Source organism: Protopterus annectens, chromosome 13.part0 (assembly GCF_019279795.1).
Source record: "Protopterus annectens isolate FY-2018-M chromosome 13.part0, PAN1.0, whole genome shotgun sequence".
Taxonomy (NCBI): Eukaryota; Metazoa; Chordata; order Ceratodontiformes; family Protopteridae; genus Protopterus; species Protopterus annectens.
Genome location: NC_056747.1, coordinates 533578902 through 533597123, shown reverse-complemented (window position 1 = coordinate 533597123; position 18222 = coordinate 533578902). Strand labels below are relative to the sequence as shown.

Below are 18222 nucleotides of genomic sequence, written 5' to 3'. Positions count from 1 at the left end.
GACACCAAAAAAGGTACTTTGAGCTGCTGTAAGTAGAATCACCCTCACCTTCAGTGGTTCCCCTGGTTCTGCCTGCTTACCTGGATGCCTTCAACTCAGCTTCTAAGGCCCCAGACTGCCAGCCTCTGGCCCCTAAGCATCCTGACCACTTCTATAAATTACCAGAAGACCAAAAAGTTTCTTGTTAAACCACCCTTGGTGGATTCAGCTGTGATTGCCACCACTGCAGATAAGCAATTTAGACTGCTGCCCCCCCCCCCCCCCGCCCACTGATAAAGATAGCAAGTATATGGATAGGATGAGTAAGAAGGTATACACTTCTTCCACTTTGCCCTTCAGAGCCATAAATTATCAGACCCATATGACCAAGTATGCATTAGACTTGGTCTCTCAAGCCTCCTCCAAGTCCCATTAAGACAGGCACTACTTCCAAACTTTCCTTGGCCCAACAGGTAGCCAGGCATTCCATCAGATGCAGCTATGATGCTGCAGAAGCATCTGCTAGGTCTGCATTATCTGTTTCTGCCCTCAGGAGTTACTCCAAGCTAAGACTCCAGACCCTCCCTGACGATTTCAAGTCTAAGATCTTGGACACCCCTCTGGACCACAAATCGGCTGACCTTTTTAAAAATCTGCAGGAAAAAAGCAAAGAACGTCAGGACATCAAGCATCTGCTGGTGTCACCCATCCCCAAGTATTATAGGAACTACCCTGCTAAGACCACCTTTGTGAGACATAATCCTCAACCCTCTACCTCCTCTTCCAGGTCTAGGAGAGGGGCTAGAAGACCTACCACCTCTAGGCCCTCCGCTGCACCACATCAACCCAGACAGCCCTTTCAGGACAGAGGAAGCCCTAGTAATGCATGAATGCCTTGCCCACCTCCCCCTCTAAGCCCGCCTTTCCCACTGTCTTCCACTTTGGCAATCCATCACCACAGACCAGTGGGTCTTAACCATTATTCAGAAATTATACTTCCTATCCTGGAAAGAAAAAAACACCCAGAAGAGGCATTCCCCCCCCAAAAACAAAAACAGGCGCATTTCATGCCACAAGTGCTGGCAGACCTTCTAAAGCTAGGCACCATAGAACCAGTCCCCCTAGGCCAGGAAGGAAAGGGTTTCTACTCCCATCTCTTCCTGGTCCCCAAAAAGATGGCCCCTAGAGACCCATCTTAGACTTGCCCTAGCTAAATCTCCACTTGCAGGTACCTTCTTTCAAAATGCTCACTCTTCCCATCCTGCTGCCTCTTATTCATGAAGGCATTGCCTTCATGGCCACCCTGGACCTGAAAAAGGCCTGCCTACATATACCCATCAGGAATTCCCACAGACAATTCCTGCATTTCTCTGGACCTGCCTCTCCTTTCCAGTTTACTGCCTTGCCCTTTGGTTTATCCACACCCCCCCCCCCCGAGTCTTTACAAAGTGCCTAGCCCTAGCAATTGCCTTCTGCAGAACTCTGGGTATATAGATTTACCCTTATCTGGATGACATCCTGATTCTGGCAGAGTCCATAGATGCTTTATCAAAGCATCTACATTTCACTATGTCCCTTCTGCAGAATCTAGGGTTTACCATCAACCTCCCCAAATCCTCCCTGACCGCAGGCCAAGACAAGATTTTCATAGGCTGCAGGATCAGAACAGACACAATTAATGCCTTTCTCCCACAGGACAAGGTTCTTTCTTTGACTTCGCACTTCCAGGAAGCCCTACTATCCCAAAAGATGATGTCAAGGCAATTTCTCATTCTCCTGGGTTTAATGGCCATAACCATCCCTATGCTTCCACTGGCAAGAATGCACATGCGCAAGCTGCAGTGGTTCGTGAAGAACACCTGGTCCTAACACCTATATCTCCTAGAGCAAGTCATCTCCCTCCTTCCCTGTCTGAAAAAAGAAATCAGCTGGTGGATCCCGCAAGTACAACTAAACCCAGGGCTCCCACTACAACCTCCCCACCCCAACCTAAGTAATGCATAAAGATGCCTCAGATTCAGGTTGGGGTGCAACTCGGGCCTCTTACAGGATTCAAGAAAAGTGGCATCCCTTTGTTCAGGCTAAGCACATCAATATCAGGGAAATGACAGCAGTCTTCTTAGCTCTAAAGACCTTCACTCCCCTTCCTTCTGGTCCCGGGGTACTACAGATTGTGACAATCAACACCACGGTTATGTGGTACCTCAACAAACAGGGAGGAACAAAGGCCTATCAGCTGTGCAGACTAACCCTGCTGATATGGGACTTAGCCTCTCATCACAACTTAGTCCTGCAGGTGGCCTACATACCCTCACAGGACAGCCTCCAATTAGATCTCTTGAGCAGGACCTCCTTGCCTCAGCATGAATGGTTGCTAAACAGGGAGGTCTTCTTAGACATAGTCCACCGGTGGGGTGCTCCACAAATAGACATGTTTGCCTCCCCCCAGAACAGGCAACTGCAGACCTTCTGCTCAAAAACCCACTCCCCTCTAGCATGGAGAGTGGATGCTTTCAGCATCTCTTGGGAGGGGAAGTTCCTTTATGCCTTCCCCCATTCCCACTGATTCAGAAAGTTCTTCTGAAAATACAGAAGGACAAACTAAAAATCTTGTTAGTGACTCCCTACTGGCCAAGGCAGCACTGGTTCCCCCTACTTCACAAGCTAGCCAAGGGCAATTACTTAAAGTTACCCTACAAGGTTGACCTACTGACACAAGACAAAGGAACTCTCCTACACCCACACTTACAGATGTCTCTGACTCTGTGGGTGATGAACTTTTGATCCCTTTCAGACAACACCACTACTCAGAGGGCCTGCTTTTTGTCCTAAGGGAGGCAAGGAAACCTACCACCAGAAAAATCTTACTGGCTAAGTTGGAAAGGTTTACAAAATGGTGTCTGCACAAGGGAAGGGACCCTGGCTCTGCGGAGGTCCCCTTGGTTCTAAACGACCTGTGTCAATTGATAAAATGTGGGCTGTCTTATTCTTATGTAAAAGTACACCTCTCTGCCATATCAGCCTGCCTACCCCTGGAACCACCCTTGTTTGCCAGTCTTGATGTAAAACTCTTCCTTAAAGGGGTCTTATACATGAGACCACCTAGGAAACTTATTCCCCGCCCTGGGAGCTTAACTAGATCTTAGAGAAATTAACCCAACATCCTTTTGAACCATCTGGGGCCTCTTCCTTACAGATGTGTACATGGAAGACTGTCCTTCTGGTGGCTATCACTTCAGCTAGAAGAGTGTCAGAATTACAGGCCTTAATGGCCTGTCCCCTCTACACCATCTTCCACAAAGACAGGGTGTCCCTGCGAACCAATCCCTCATTTAATGCCAAAAGTGGTCAATGACTTGTCTCTAGACCAGTCCATCCATCTACCCACCTTTTTTCCCTAGCCCACTAATGAAGGGGAGAGGATCCTGCACTCCTTAGACATGCACAGGCAACTAAGGTTTTACCTGAACAAGACCAAAGCCATCAGGAAACCTAATCCGCTCTTGGTCTCCTTTCACCCTAGAGCCCTGGGCAAGGCAGTCTCCAAGCAGACCATTGCATGCTGGATTAGGAAAGCTATTTGCTTCTGCTACTCCCACCATGGAAAGGAACCTCTAGTGGGAATTAAAGCCCATTCCACTAGAGCTGTGGCCACATCCGCCCTGGACATGAAGGGCCTGGACACAGCATCTATTTTGGAAGCAGCACTTGGGCCACTATCCACACCTTCACCAAGCATTACAAACTTGACCAAGTTTTCAGAGCTAGGACAGGATTCACCAGAACAATCCTGCAGGGTCTTGTAGAACCCTCTTCTTCTACCTCCACCCTCTCATCTGCATAAGCTGTGGTACACTCCTACATCTAGAATATTGCAACATAGGAATAGAAGGACATAAGAATAGTTGTGTAAAATCATACCATAACCATAGATGTCCTTCTGTTCCATGTTGCAGTATTCCTTCCCACCCTCCTTATCTGTCCTATTTATATTACAGTAGGACACCAAGTCACACACCTGGAAACCACTGGCATTCCTCCTGCTGGACCTTAATCTCTGCCTGCTGGCCTTCAATTTCTGAGGATTGTACGTGCAGATGTCACATTTAAGGCCCCTGGTTTATGGGCCTGTGTGTCATGTCCCATGCACACTGCAACAGCTAAGCTGAAGCTTTTGTATAGGAGCCGACATACGAGTCACCTGAGGGCAGGAAATCCCACATCTAGAATAATGCAACTTGGAAGAGAAGGACATCGCTGGTTATGGTAAGATTTTACACAACTATTCTTTCCTGCATATTTACTAAATAATACATTACAGACATCAAGATATAATGACTGATCACACTCAGTAAAGATGAGAACAAAAATAATGGCTTTTTAATACTTGGCTTTCCAAAGAATATAGCACTACACTTAAAATGCTAAATGTTAGCCCTGTTGAATTAGCCCATTTACTGTTATCTTTCATATATATTCACATTTTCAAAGCCTTTTTTTCTTGAGACAAGGAAGCCACTTTTACAGTCATCAGCATTCTTACTAAGGCAGCATTGTTTGTTCCTTGGTATTGTTGCAAATGCAATGTTAAGTAGAATGGGCCCAAGAACTGAGCCTTGTGGGGAACTGGTACTATTTGGTATGTAGTCAGATTTTATGCCTTTTACTGCAACACACTGAGATCTACCTGATAAACTAGATGTAATCCACCTAATTAAATATGAGTTGACTTTTGACTTGTGCTTTATGAATTACTGTCTGAGGTAAAGAATCAAAAGCCTTTGCCAAATCCAGGAATATCATGCCTAATTTTATACCTAAATCTGCTGTCATAGATTACTGGCCATAAGCCCCATTCATGTAGTGAGGGTAGATCATCCTTTTATTGAAACTGTTTATTGATCTCTAGCATTGCTAATGTATTATTATTTTCCATTGTGACATTTTCCTGGTGTGGAAGCAAGTCTGATCAGTCTATAGTTTCTAGCATCATTTGTATTGCCCTTTTTATACATAGAGGTAATATTAGACTTTCTTCAAGATCTGGGCCCAATTCCATTCTGAAAAAGGTTAAAATATGATATAATATAGGTCCAAGAGTACTTTTAATATTAGGCAGTAGAATAGCTGGGATATTGTTCGGACCTTTCAATACTAATTTATTAATTTTATTCAGTGCATTAGATATGCAGTTTTGAATTACTATAGGGCAATGATCCCCAGTAGTGGTATCATGATTTATAAGTATTTGTGCAAATGTTAACAATGCAACTATGTATGAAAAATGCATTGCATAAATTTTATCTTTTGGGAATCCCGTATTAGAATGTTATAATATTATTGATCAGTAATGTGTACACATGGTGTTAAGATTTTATTATAGAATTAATATATTTATAATAATTTTTCATAGTAGTTGTATTTTCATCTAATCTACTGTCATATCTAGTTTCCCTAGTCCAGATTTTAGGTTTCAATGCCTTACTAAACTTAAGTTTCTTTTAAGTGTTAAAAATTAATTTCTTTTTCTGATTTTATATGTCTGTCTGTCTGCAAGTTCCACTTTTAAGGTTATTTTATATCAAACTGTAAATCACACACTTCTTTGCAACCTTTCTAGGGCAAAGTAACCAAAATCTGTTCAGATTATAGCCAGTTTTCCCAGTTGTGTATGGTTTCATTTTGACACTATGTAGAAACTCCAGGAACTGATGCAGACTCTGAATGTTGACCAGTTTTATAGGTCATGGCAAATGGTCATGTAAAACTCACTGATGGTATTACCTATATACTTGGTTCTCTTGGAGAAGTGGATGTTTAATTTTCAACTTCAGTGTTTGGCAGACTAAACTAACATTTCAATCTGAGCAGTTAATAGGTCAATTACTATGTAGTTTGTGACTAGATGTGTTTGGGCTTTCTGGTAATATACATTTAATGTTTGCTGTTGATAGTGATTGCGAGTTTTAACTTGCTCTTGCCACACCACCCCACCAAACAAATGCAATCTTGAATGCAATTTTATTTATATTACCATTGTCTTAATATTGCAAACTAAATTGATTTACTAGTTTTAGTCTTCTCTCACAAGAGACAGTGTGTAAGTATCTGAAATTAACAAAACAGTCTAAGAAACTTCTCTGTGTGGAAGATTTTCAGTCCATATATTTCTACTTAATCACTGTATATTAATCAGATCAGGCAATATTAGTAGAAACACCGTAAGGATGGTAAGAGTGAAACACTGTACAAAAAACCACAAAACTCACTCTTTGAGACCCAAATAAGTGTATGAGAACCAACAAATAAGAGTTCCAAATAAAAAATATATAGCAAACAGTTTGCCTGAACAAAACACCGGAACACTGTTGTTGAACTGAAGTATTTAACTCGTCTTAAGTCAAAACAAAACAAAAAGTAATAATAGAAAATATATAATTGAACAGCATTACTAAGTATTCAAAAGTAATCCAAGCAAGGCAGGCAGTCTGTTTCCAGTCGAAAATCCTTTAATAAGTACACAGACAAGCGATACAAGTAAAACAAAAATAGAGTAATAATTTCCTCACAAGCTTTCTAAATATATATACACTTTATCAGGCATGGGAGTGGTTTATTGTGCTGTAAAACAGTGTTATTGGGTACACATGTTAAATTCACATCCCTTCCCCCATCAGTGTGACATTCGAGCTGGTTCTGCCCTAATTAGTAGCTGTCATAATAATATAGAACCCTTATGTACTTTAAATAAAATTATATAATGATGTGGTACCTCTTATTTAACCAAATTATTAAGTAGATTATTAAGTCTGTAATTTTATCCAAGACAATATACTACATGGCTGGAAATAATAAGAAAAATGTATGTATGATGATGGAAACAAAATGTTTGCATCTTTCGGCTTTTCCCGGTTAGCGGTCGCCACAGCGGAATTCCGGTCCGCTAATGATTGGCAGTAGAGTTTTACGTACTGGCTTGCCGGGCCTAATGCACAACCTTCAACGAAGGAATGCCCATTCACGCATGTCGCTACACAGAAGACGCTCTGAGAATCGAACGGGCAACGTCTAACTGTGAGGCGACAACCCTACCACAGCACCATGGAAACAAAATATACACTTAAATTTCAACTGATTTAAAATGGTATTTAAAACCAATTTGTAGAATAAAATAAAATAAAATACTATTAGTCATGTAAACAATGTGGCAATTTTCTAAGTTCCAGTGCACTTTTAATTGAACAGTAGTAGTTTAGTCCTGGCTTCCTAAAATAGTTCAGCTTTAATTGCCACATCAGTTCATGTTTCTCCAGAATATTCGGGATGTCTCCTTCAAGATCACCCATGTCTATGCAATCCAGCCCTGTAATTTATCAGGTTACAGGCACTTTATCTACTGAGGCTTAGTGGTGTGTCAAAATATCCTGCCATAATTGGGTTCTACACTTCAAACTTTCTTAAGCCTGTGTAGATATTGGCCAGAAAAAATATATAGAGAAAAAAGTGCATATAATTAAACTACCAGAAGTTATATTTTTATTTACCTATATGTTTTTTTTTAAACACAACACTAATTTCAGGTCCACCAGCTAAACATATAGCTTCTTCTTCCTTGGCAGCACAAGGGTACCCCAGGGTAACCCTTCACTAAGTGGCGCCTATCCCCCCCAGATGAGAAAACCTTGAGGTTATCTATGTAGGAAACCCATCTTGTGGTCAAGAAAGGGGCAGAAAATCCTAGGCTTCCATATTACAGCTTTGCTGGGATTTGCTAATTAAGACCTATCTTCCAATGATGTGCTGGGCTACATCCAGTAGACAAAAATTGTTGTCTTGAGGGGGAATTCCCCACCAACATGGTGATGCAGCCATCCTTTACCCACCCTCTCCCCATGTTGGATGGCTTTATTATAATGGCCCCAGTATCACCATCACAGCTTGTATATTCCCAATATAATCCTACAACATCTCACCTAGAAAAGGCAAGCAGGCAAATACCTCATCATTCCTGTTCCATTTCCACCAGCTTCAGCAAGCACCTGATCTAGTAATTTAACTCGGGTCACCTAAGTTGTAGTGTTTACTTTATCTAAGTAAGGCTTGCACCTTGTTATTTTTCAAGTAGTAACCTTGTGTAAGATGACTTCTAGCATTAAGTCCTTAAACAGGCTTTCCTTAACTGCTGTATTGCCGCTTTGTAATGTCACCCTTAATTTTTGAATGAGTTTAATAGTTTTTTTTTAATTTATGGGTGTTTATCTGAGTTTTGTGACTTGCTTGTAATTCCTCAGCAGACATGTGAACCTCTTGCAAACAGACCAGATCATATTTATTTTAACTTGTACACCAGAGGAAGTCAGACTGTTTATTGGGGTAGCCAAAACCATTAAAGAGAGAAGTCCATCCTCCAATGTAGATAATCGTATCTCGTTTTTTTTCTCTGTTATGTACACTGTATGTAGTTCGTTGTCTAGAAACTGTTCAATGCTTTTCATGTTTTTTTTTTTTCATTCCTATTTTCTTTACAACAGGTCATGAAGATCCCTCCATAATTTTTTTTTTTTTTAGATCTCATTTTCCAAATAATTTGCCTCAGGTTTCATGACATATACAGTCCACATGCTTTATATTATTTTGGAAGTTGGTCACCACCCACAGTTCTGCATCCTGATACTTTGTATTGTTAAGGTATGTAAAATGCTATAAAGCATGAATAACAATTGAAGTGGAAACTGTTTTTCACAAAGTTAATTGTTTGCAAAAATCTTTTTGTGAGGAACAGGGATGAGTAATATTGCATCACTACATAAAACTATTCGTAAGTTTGGTTATTTTTGGCTAGCAGTGTATTGTTTTTAGTCATGTATCTACAGAAAATTAAGGGTGCTATAGAAAAATAAGTAGTTTTTCATCTGCCTTAATGGTATTTCAAAGCAGCTGTCGGTTTCCAATGAATAAACAGGGCTGCTAGATGTACTGATGTTTTTTTTTTCACCATAGCAAGCCCTCCAGACTGGAGCAGAGTTTAAGTCTGTCTAGGACTACCACTTTGAATACTTCAAAATCATGCAGTGTACCTGTTTTGTGTTGAAAATTTAAATCCATCATGAAATGCTTACTTGAAACTCACATTTTGCACTTACCAAAGTAATTCAGTAAAAAAAAAAAAAAGAAAAAAACACTGGTACTGACACTGTTTCCAGAAGCAAACTCCTAGCACTCCCACTACAACTGAGTGCATAAAAAAGTAAATAAAGGCTGTGTCATATGTGAACACAAACTGCATACTGGGAACAAGATGGCTAGAGAGAAAAACAAAATCATGTCTGTTTGACAGTCCCCATTTCATCATTTTTGAAGTATAAAAATTTAAAATATAAAAAACAGTTACTTTGATGTGCAATGGGCAGCATATGAAGATATGGTAAAAAATTATTTTCTTCTCTAGGTATCTTTAACATTCTGAGACGCATAGTAGGAAAGATCCCACTATCCCTATTACAGTCATAATCTTAGTTTATTTCCTTGTTCCCCCAAAAAGAATACAAGCAAAGAGACAGGTGCCCAGTTCATGTAATAAAATGTTTCAGCACATCAATGTACTCTAGTTGAACAGTTTATGTATTGGCATGAGTTTAATATAGCAACTACAAATGAAAGTCAGTTTATTATACAAAAACTGAGAAGATAATGTATTGAATGATTTTTTACATTTTCTTAAGAATTAATTTTGCAAGTTAATAGAGGGAGATATTACTGGGGGAATATTGGTTCTGTTTATCTTTATGAAAGTAATGCAAATAAATATGGAATGTAATTGGATTTATGACTATGTGCTATTCATTGGTGTTGCACTCTATGTAATACAAGCCCATACTTTAATGGGATTTTTAACACGCATCTAAGGAGATAAATATGACCTCCATTTTACATTTCGTGTGTGAAGTATGACAACTCATGACTGTATTGACCACTCTCATCTTGCACTGTAGATTCAGTGCTTAAATATGAACTCAAGTGCCTGGTGTGTTTTAACCACACAAATTCTTTTGCATAGACTGAATGGATCATGACCTTTCAGCAAAGCTTTAGAATCTGGTAGTAGTACTTTGAGGCACCCAGTGCTGTAATAGACATCCACTAGCAGTCATATACTGAAGAGGTGAAATGGTAAAACATGGTAACACCAACATGAAAGGGAGGTTCTACATCTTGAAGGATTAATAATCTATGGTACATTATGGGAAAATGACAACACAAAAAGGATCATTGTGCATAACTACTGAATATTCTGTTTTTCATTACGGACAGTAATAAGTAACTGGCCAAGGAGGTGGACCAGAATTTGAATTTGCATCTGTTAAGGGAAGGGATCACAGTGAACCTGTCCACCTCACAATCTGATATATATATATATATATATATATATATATGGCTTCTGCTTTTATTTAAGCAGCAAGAATTACTTTTGAGACATTTATAAACTTTAATGCAAACTTCTTCATTGTGTATTGTGAAATGTTTCATTTTACTGTATTTAAAAGTTTTACCCTATTAGAAGTCTGTTTGCCTTTTATCACTGTTAATTCACTTCAGTATTTGAACCTGACTGTGCAGTCACACTTCATGCTCTGAGAATATATCAATATATATATTTATCTCATGTAGACTAGATCAGTGACATAAAGCACAGGTGTGGCCGTCTGTGTTTGCCCTATTCCCTCACCTCTTACTTCCAGTTATGACTACATAATCTCTTGTATTTGCTAGTAAAATGTGCAAGCATCTCACTGTTGTATGTTTTTATATTCCTTCTGAGTCCCCAAGAGACACTCGGTGGGTTATGAGTCCATCATGTAGTGTTCGAACACTGAATGAAATCAATTTTCAGATCCTCAAACACTCCCCATGGTAGGTCTCCAGGGTATTCTATGTCCTAGCATCACTGATTTGCCTACCAACTCGCACTATAAGGTGATCTCCATAAAGGCATGCCTGAATGGGTACCTTCCTTATCCTCACAAAACATCTACCAAGTAAGGCTTTTTACTATAAATATAACAGAATTATTTAATTTTTGCAAGTTGGTTTTTACGTGTATAATTGAAATGGAAAGATTCTATTAACATTTTTTGGAAATACAGATTGAATAGTGATGGATTTTTAATATTGATTTTTTGCAGATATGTTTACAATGTCCATTTTTTATATTCCATACATCTTGTAGCATGTAGGAATGTTTATGCACAGCGCTATAGTATATATATACATATTTTTATATTTTTATACTTTCTAATAACTTTTTAAACAAAACTTTTTATTTATATATAATATTTATACAGAAGGTATTTAATATATACGTACATTTAATATATTTAAATTATTTATAAAACTATTCGTACACATTTTTGGTATAGTAACACATATTAATTTAATAACATTCATATATTATATCTATTTATTTTATTTATTAGGTTTTTAAATAAATTTTCATAAGTATAGCATGCTATAAATTAAATTAGTTATGGGACCTTTAATTGTGGTTAAGAAATGTTGTCAAAGTATGTGGTCATATTGTCTTCTTAGAATGTTTTTTAATGCCTTTGAAAATGCTTGAAAAAGTATTGGCTATTATGATTTTAGATTTTAAATATCAAGGGCTTTTGAATCAGCAAAATTTAATTAATTAATTAAGCACAACAATATAATTGAACAATTTGGGGAAGAGGCAAACATATATAAAGGAAGTACATTCCCATTTATTGTTGTCTTGATAAAGCCTGGGAGAGCCTGCAGCTTGACTGTATTTCTTGTTTTTGTTCTGGAGAGCTGTTTTTCGTTGGATGTTAATAGTGAAATAAAGGAACTTTTGCAGCACACCATCTGTATCCAGGTCCTTGTGATTGCTTTGGCCGTGAGCTGTTGTTTCCTGGTTTATTCGTTTTGGTTTCTACTGATTTGCTGCTTTTTACTAGACCTTTAATCATATGCTTGCAATTTGTGAATGTAGCAAGGTAAGTAAATCCCATAACTTTATTTTATCATGCAACACCAGTTCAGCTTTTTTGCATAGTTTCATAGGCTCTACTTTAAGAGATGGGTCTTCTTTTGCAAGCTCACTTGTGCTTGTAATCTTCTCTTTAACTTCTCATCTTAGCCCTCTGAAATCAGCTAACACCCTTGAGTTTTGCATGTAGTACTGAAGCTTCTTTCAGGAGTTCCCTTAAATACCTTATTTTTGAAAAACATATTTAAATATGTAAATTGAGCTTGTTTTTAGTTTTCATTTATTTTAATATTAGAACCATATATGATTAATTTTAATGCTGTTTTACTTTTGTACCTTTTTAGTTTGCTCAATGATTCGTTTTAAAGCATCTAAATACACAAATAAATACTATTTGCAATGGTGCTACAATATTGTGCTGCCTTAGTGATTATTTACCTAAGAGTACGGGTTTTACCAGTGTGGAGGAATAAATAAATAAATAAAGCTGAAACAATTTGTTTAGGATGAACTGAGCATGTCAGAGAAAGACGGAGTATTTGGTCAGTGCACATGACAAAGCTTTTAAACATGTCAGCAGATTCTTTTAAGCAGTAAACACTACGTATTATGGTCTGTGCATGTTTATGTATTTTGCTGAAAACTGCTATATAGTGGAACATGTGAATGGATCAAAATGTATCAGCTAGGCTGCTTAAGACTGCATTCCTTCTAGTTTCTCATCTGCACATTTGACCATTGTAACATTACTAATGCTGAATTGGGAAAAGGATGTTTTAACTAGCCTGTTTTTAGAACACTGACATACTTCATTTTAGATATTTAGTACTCTTCTAATGAATAACTACATTTACAGATCCTGGTAGCAAACGACTTTTTATTGGATATTAGCAGTGGTCTGATAGGTAACACTTGTTATTTTCACTTGTATTTTCTTATAAAAATACCTGGATATGTTTGCTTGGGGAGACATTACTGGCTTTTGTTCAGTCTCCCACACGTGTAATTTTTAATAAATGTTAAAACTCTTATCAATACTGTTTTATCAAATTGATTTTAAAATTTCCATAACACCAGTCTCTGCTGATATTAAAATGTAGCTGCGCTACCAGGCTTCTAGGACTAAAATAATTTAAGTATAGCTGGTGAGGCTTGCATCCATGTTACCCTGTCAACAGTCTCAGGTGTACACATAGGCACACTGCTAGACATACTGCCACACACACACCCACACGCTCACTGAATATCTCACCTCAGACTGCAGCTTCTCCAAGACAGCCTGATGCTCTGAAACATTTTCTAAGTCCTTGAAACGTTTCTGGCAAACAGGGCAAGGATGATCATGGGGTTCCACTGAGTTTACTGCCTGTAAAAGAAAATGTAGAGTAGGATTATTTTTGGTCCAATAGTGCATCGGTCTAGTACTGTTTTATTCTTCAAATCCCACTTTATTGTTCAGCATGTATACCTATTCCTGCAGGATACTGCACTACTGCTGATAAAATGATATTCTGTCCAGACCAGATATGACCAGGCCAGCAGGAGATGAGTGGGGTCAAGCAGAGAGTACTAAGAAGTCAAAAGTTCATGCAGAAATATGGTGTTGGTGGGAATGGTTGTGTTCATGCTCCTTAGTGCAAACAGTATCTGCAAGTATAGGTGAACTAAAGTCCGTGATAAAAGTTGGAAAACGGAGAACTGAGGTTCACTAAAACTCAAACAACTCTGGGTCATGAGTATTTCAGGGTCTCAAATAAACTTCAAATAAGACAGGCAAGACACTATCAGGTGCAACCATATATATAAGACTGGTAACTAAGTGTGAGATACCTAAAGGGCAATGACAGTAAAGAGGTGGGAATGGCAAATTTGGAGAAGGTGAAGATGGAGAATGTATAAAAAATGGGCTGGCAAACTTGTAGCAGAGTGGGGTAGTGCTGGTAGACAGAGATTATGTATTGAATGCTTGATGCCACGTAGAAGATAACACTGATAACTAGATAATGTCATGAAAGGGAAAACAAGTTTATCTTTGAAGAGAAAACGATCTCCAAGAAATGGACTAAAGTATTGCAGCATCAAAGGTAGGTAATAAAAATGAAACGGTGGAAGTAAATAACCAGTACATAGCTGCATAGTACAAGAATACACAAGAAAAGAGATAGGACTAAATACTGTTTTAAGCAGTACGGAGAGCATCAGGGATGGAAAGGCCAACAGTGACTACATTACAGTGTAGGAGGAACCCTGGGAAACTGGAAGCAACCAAAGGGGAAGGAGCAAATGAGCTCTAAGAGACTGAAAGGATTGTATTGCGGTAGGAATGGAGTAAGGGCTAACTAAGAAAAGCATGGTCAAATACAAAAGGAAGCCAGTGAAGCTGAACTGTAGGCCAAAGAAGTTAAACTGGAGAGAAAATGGAGAGGGAAAGAAAGAAGTGAGAATTGTAAATAAGTTAGAAGGCGGATAACTACAATGATTAACAGTGCCAAAGTCAGGATAGAACGGGATCTCAGAGAAGGAAATGGATGAAAAACAGCCGCCTTCCAACAGAGAGAGGAAAAAAAAGGCATAGATGGAAGTTAAACAAGGAGTGGGAGGAAAATAAAGATGAAGAAAAAGCAGAAGTTCTACATGATTCTCTCACATTCTCTTTTCATGAAAAAAATGAGGGTCCTAGCATTGGAAGTTAGAAAGGTATATGAAGGAGAGGAATGCAGTCACAGACGGAATGAGCAGAACAGGATGGAATGGGAATTACAGGCCCTCAGCAAGGACAGAATTCAAGGTTTGGATGAAATTCCATCTCCCACCAGGATTCTCAAAAATCTGGGAAGTGTTTCAAAAGAACACTTAAGAGAGCTGTTCTGTAGATCACTGACCAGAAAGGATGAATACCCAAAGATTGGCAAACTCTGCACAATAGGTACACATAAACCCAGGAAACTACCATCCAGTAGTCAAACTTCAGTAGATGGGAAAATAATGAAAAATGTACTAAAATGGTGCAATTCCTAGAAGAAAATCAACTTCAGTATGTAACAAATAAGCATGTATTCAGAGATTTTAGGTCTTGCCTGTCACATGTAACCCAGTTTTATGACTAGGTTAGAAGGAAAGGGACCAAAAGACATCTGGTGACTCTCATCTACCTAGACTTCATGAAGACTTTGACTCTATTCTGTGGAAAATTACTTAGCAGCAACTTGCATTGACTGGGGTTAGGATTTAGGACAGAAAGGGGTTGTAGAAGAAGAAGGGGATGAAAGAGCACAGAATGTGATGGCAGAGGCATTGTCAAATGATAGGGACATAATTAAGAGTCAGTCCTGAACTGAATGTCCCTCCTTATGTGCACTGCAGACGTCACATGCAACATTGAGATTAACCCATTTGTAGATGGCACAAAGACAAGAAAAATGGAGGATAACAGTAACTCTATGGAGAGTTCTAATGAAGGCCATAAGATTTTGCAGACAAATACTAGCTGAAGTTCAGTGCAGAAACATTTAAGTTGCTTTACCTGGGATTCAGCACTTCATGACAAATGAAAGCTAGGAGGGGTGTGTGAAAAGTTGTAAAGCAGGAGAAATGTTTGGGACAACTGCAAAGACAGCAAAAAAAACACCAGTCTGGGTCTGAATATGCAGCTGGTAAAGCCAAAGCCATTTATTATATTCCTTAGAGGAAAACAATTCTGGGACAAGGAGGCAATTGGTCCTATACTACAGACCCCATTCATAGCAAAGCCTGAGTACTGTGTGCATTTCTAGATGCATTTTACAGGAAATTAAACTGAAAACCTACAAAAATACTAATAAAGACCAAAGGTTGATTAAAATGGATGGAAAACAAAGACTGTGAAAGAAGACTGAAAGAGAGGCATCCCCTCTGAAAGACAGAAGTGGGGGACAACATATTACAGGCCCACAAAACAGTAAAGGGAAACAGATCTAAAGAAGAAAAGAGAGAGAGAGAAAAATGAGAAACATGAAAGGCCATGAACTCTACATCGAGGGTACTAATTTTAATCTGGATCTAGGAAAATAATGTTTCATGTGAGGAGTACAGAACAAGTGGAAAAGGGTACCAGACTAAGTGGTAAACAGCAAGATGTCAGAGTCCTACCACAGGGCATGGGATGGTTAATAGGTTCCTAGGTTCTTACTGAGCTTACAGCCAAGGAGACCATCAAGAAGCTCAGACCCATTACCCAGTACTGATGGGAGACTAACAGTGCTTTAATCAAGTAGACTTCAAATATATCATGGGTGAAAATCTGCAGTCAACCATCCAATCATCCAAACTGGTATTACAGGTTGTTAAGGAAGTACTCTGCTTGATACATAAGAGCAACATATTCCTCAAATGGGGAATATGTTGGATTAGGTATCTGTCATTAATAGGCTACATAACAGGAGAAAGAAATTGCTAAGAGTAGAAAGGAACAGTATCAAAACTGGAAACACTCCCCCCTCAACTTAAGCAAATAAGACTCCTAGTGAAGTCCTCCAAAGCTAACTGTGAATCCAAATTAGCTTCCCTAACTAAGGATAACCACAAGGCATTCTTTAGTTACATCTGTAACCTCAAAGGTTAGGCCCAGATTTGTGCTGAACTCATAGTTAATGGTACTACATATACAAAACTTGTGGATATAGCAAACCGGATGGCCGACAGGTTCAGAGAAACCTTCACTCCCCTGTCCCCACCACATACAACCCAGTGTCCCTAACACCTGTCCCCCACCTAGTATGTTTGAAGAGCAGGTCTTAAACACCCTCTCCAAGGCTAAAAATACAGCCTTTGTGGGACCAGACAACATCCCGGCCTGTTGTTCTACATGGGTTAAAACAGGAATTAGCTTCACCATTGGGTACACTTTACACTCACAACCTAAACAGTGGTCTCATCCCAGTGAAATGGAAAACCGCTACCATCATCCCTTTGCACAAAGGGGGTGCATCCATGGACCCTGGAAACTATAGACCAATTAGCCCGACCAACTTTATTTGCAACGCCATGGAACAAGTCATCATGGAACTTAAAGATATAGGTAATCTCCAAATGCTCAACCCCGCCTAGTTTGGCTTTGTCAAGGGAAGATCATGCCTGTTAAACCTGGTGGACTTCTTCAAGACAGTCATTAAAGCCCTAGGTGAGGGCAAATCTGTGCATATGGCTTACCTAGACTTAGCCAAGGCCTTAGACACAACCCCTCACTCAGGCATCATTGATAAACTCACCCAGATAGGTATCAACCCATATATTGTCAGGTGGGTTGAAAACTGGCGCACTGATTGAACTCATATGGTCAAAATAGGGGACTTCACCTCCTTCAGCAGGCACTTAAGCAGTGGTGTTCCACAGGGATTAGTTCTGGGACCCCTACTGTTCGGAATCTACTTCTCTGAAGTGCAGGCTAAAACTAAAGGACTGCGGCTGACAAAGTTTACTGATGACTGCAAAGTGGGAGCAATCATTGAAACACCTAGCAATGTCAACATCCTTCAAAAAGGTCTTATGCAGAGTAATGACTGGTGCCAAAGTCATGGTCTTAAATATAATGCAAAAAAATGCATCATCACCCCCATCAGCAAGGGTGATGTTCCTGCAAACTACCACATCAATAGCAGTACTCTAAGCATACAGTCATTGGTGAGAGATCTGGGCACACAGGTCGACAGAAACCTTAACTTTTATCACCATTTCTCCACAGTGGTAAGAAGGGCATTTTATATTGCTCATCACATAAGTAAGGGCATTGCTTCCAGAAAAAAGAGGTTATAACCCCCTGTACTCCTCCCTCATCAGGCCAATAATAGAGTAAAACGCTCCCTTTGGTATGTTCCTTTCCAAACACCTGCAGCAATTGGAAAGACCACAAAGGTTCCTTACAAACAAAATTAAGGGTCTTCATGACCTGTCTTATGTGGACAGTCCGAAATCATTGTCACTTTACTCTGTGTCATACAGACTGCTCAGAGGCAACATGTGCCTTGCATATAGAGCAATCTCTGACCCAGCTTTAATGGAAATGTTGCACATTCGCAAGTACAATGGCACATGGGTCACCCACTCAAAGGACCTTAACATGGTATGTGACATAAACAGAACTTGCTGGAGAGACAGATTTGTCTCACAGAGGTTGCCTCATTTTTGAAACAAGCTTCCTATTCGTGTTAAACAAAGCCCCTCATCAGCCCTATTTAAGCATAATTTGGATGATTGGATGG

General features: G+C 39.2%; 1 protein-coding gene across 1 annotated transcript in view; it reads right to left on the bottom strand.

The window, feature by feature from the left end:
- Positions 1-545: 545 nt before the first annotated feature.
- The window catches only part of LOC122787933 (BICD family-like cargo adapter 1), a 194613-nt gene continuing 176936 nt past the window's right edge, over positions 546-18222 (bottom strand). The window contains exons 5-6 of the mRNA XM_044054859.1: positions 13239-13352; positions 546-632 (exon numbers count right to left, since the gene is read on the bottom strand). Of these exons, the coding sequence (XP_043910794.1) occupies positions 546-632; positions 13239-13352 (201 nt within the window). The remainder of the gene's footprint in view (positions 633-13238; positions 13353-18222) is intronic.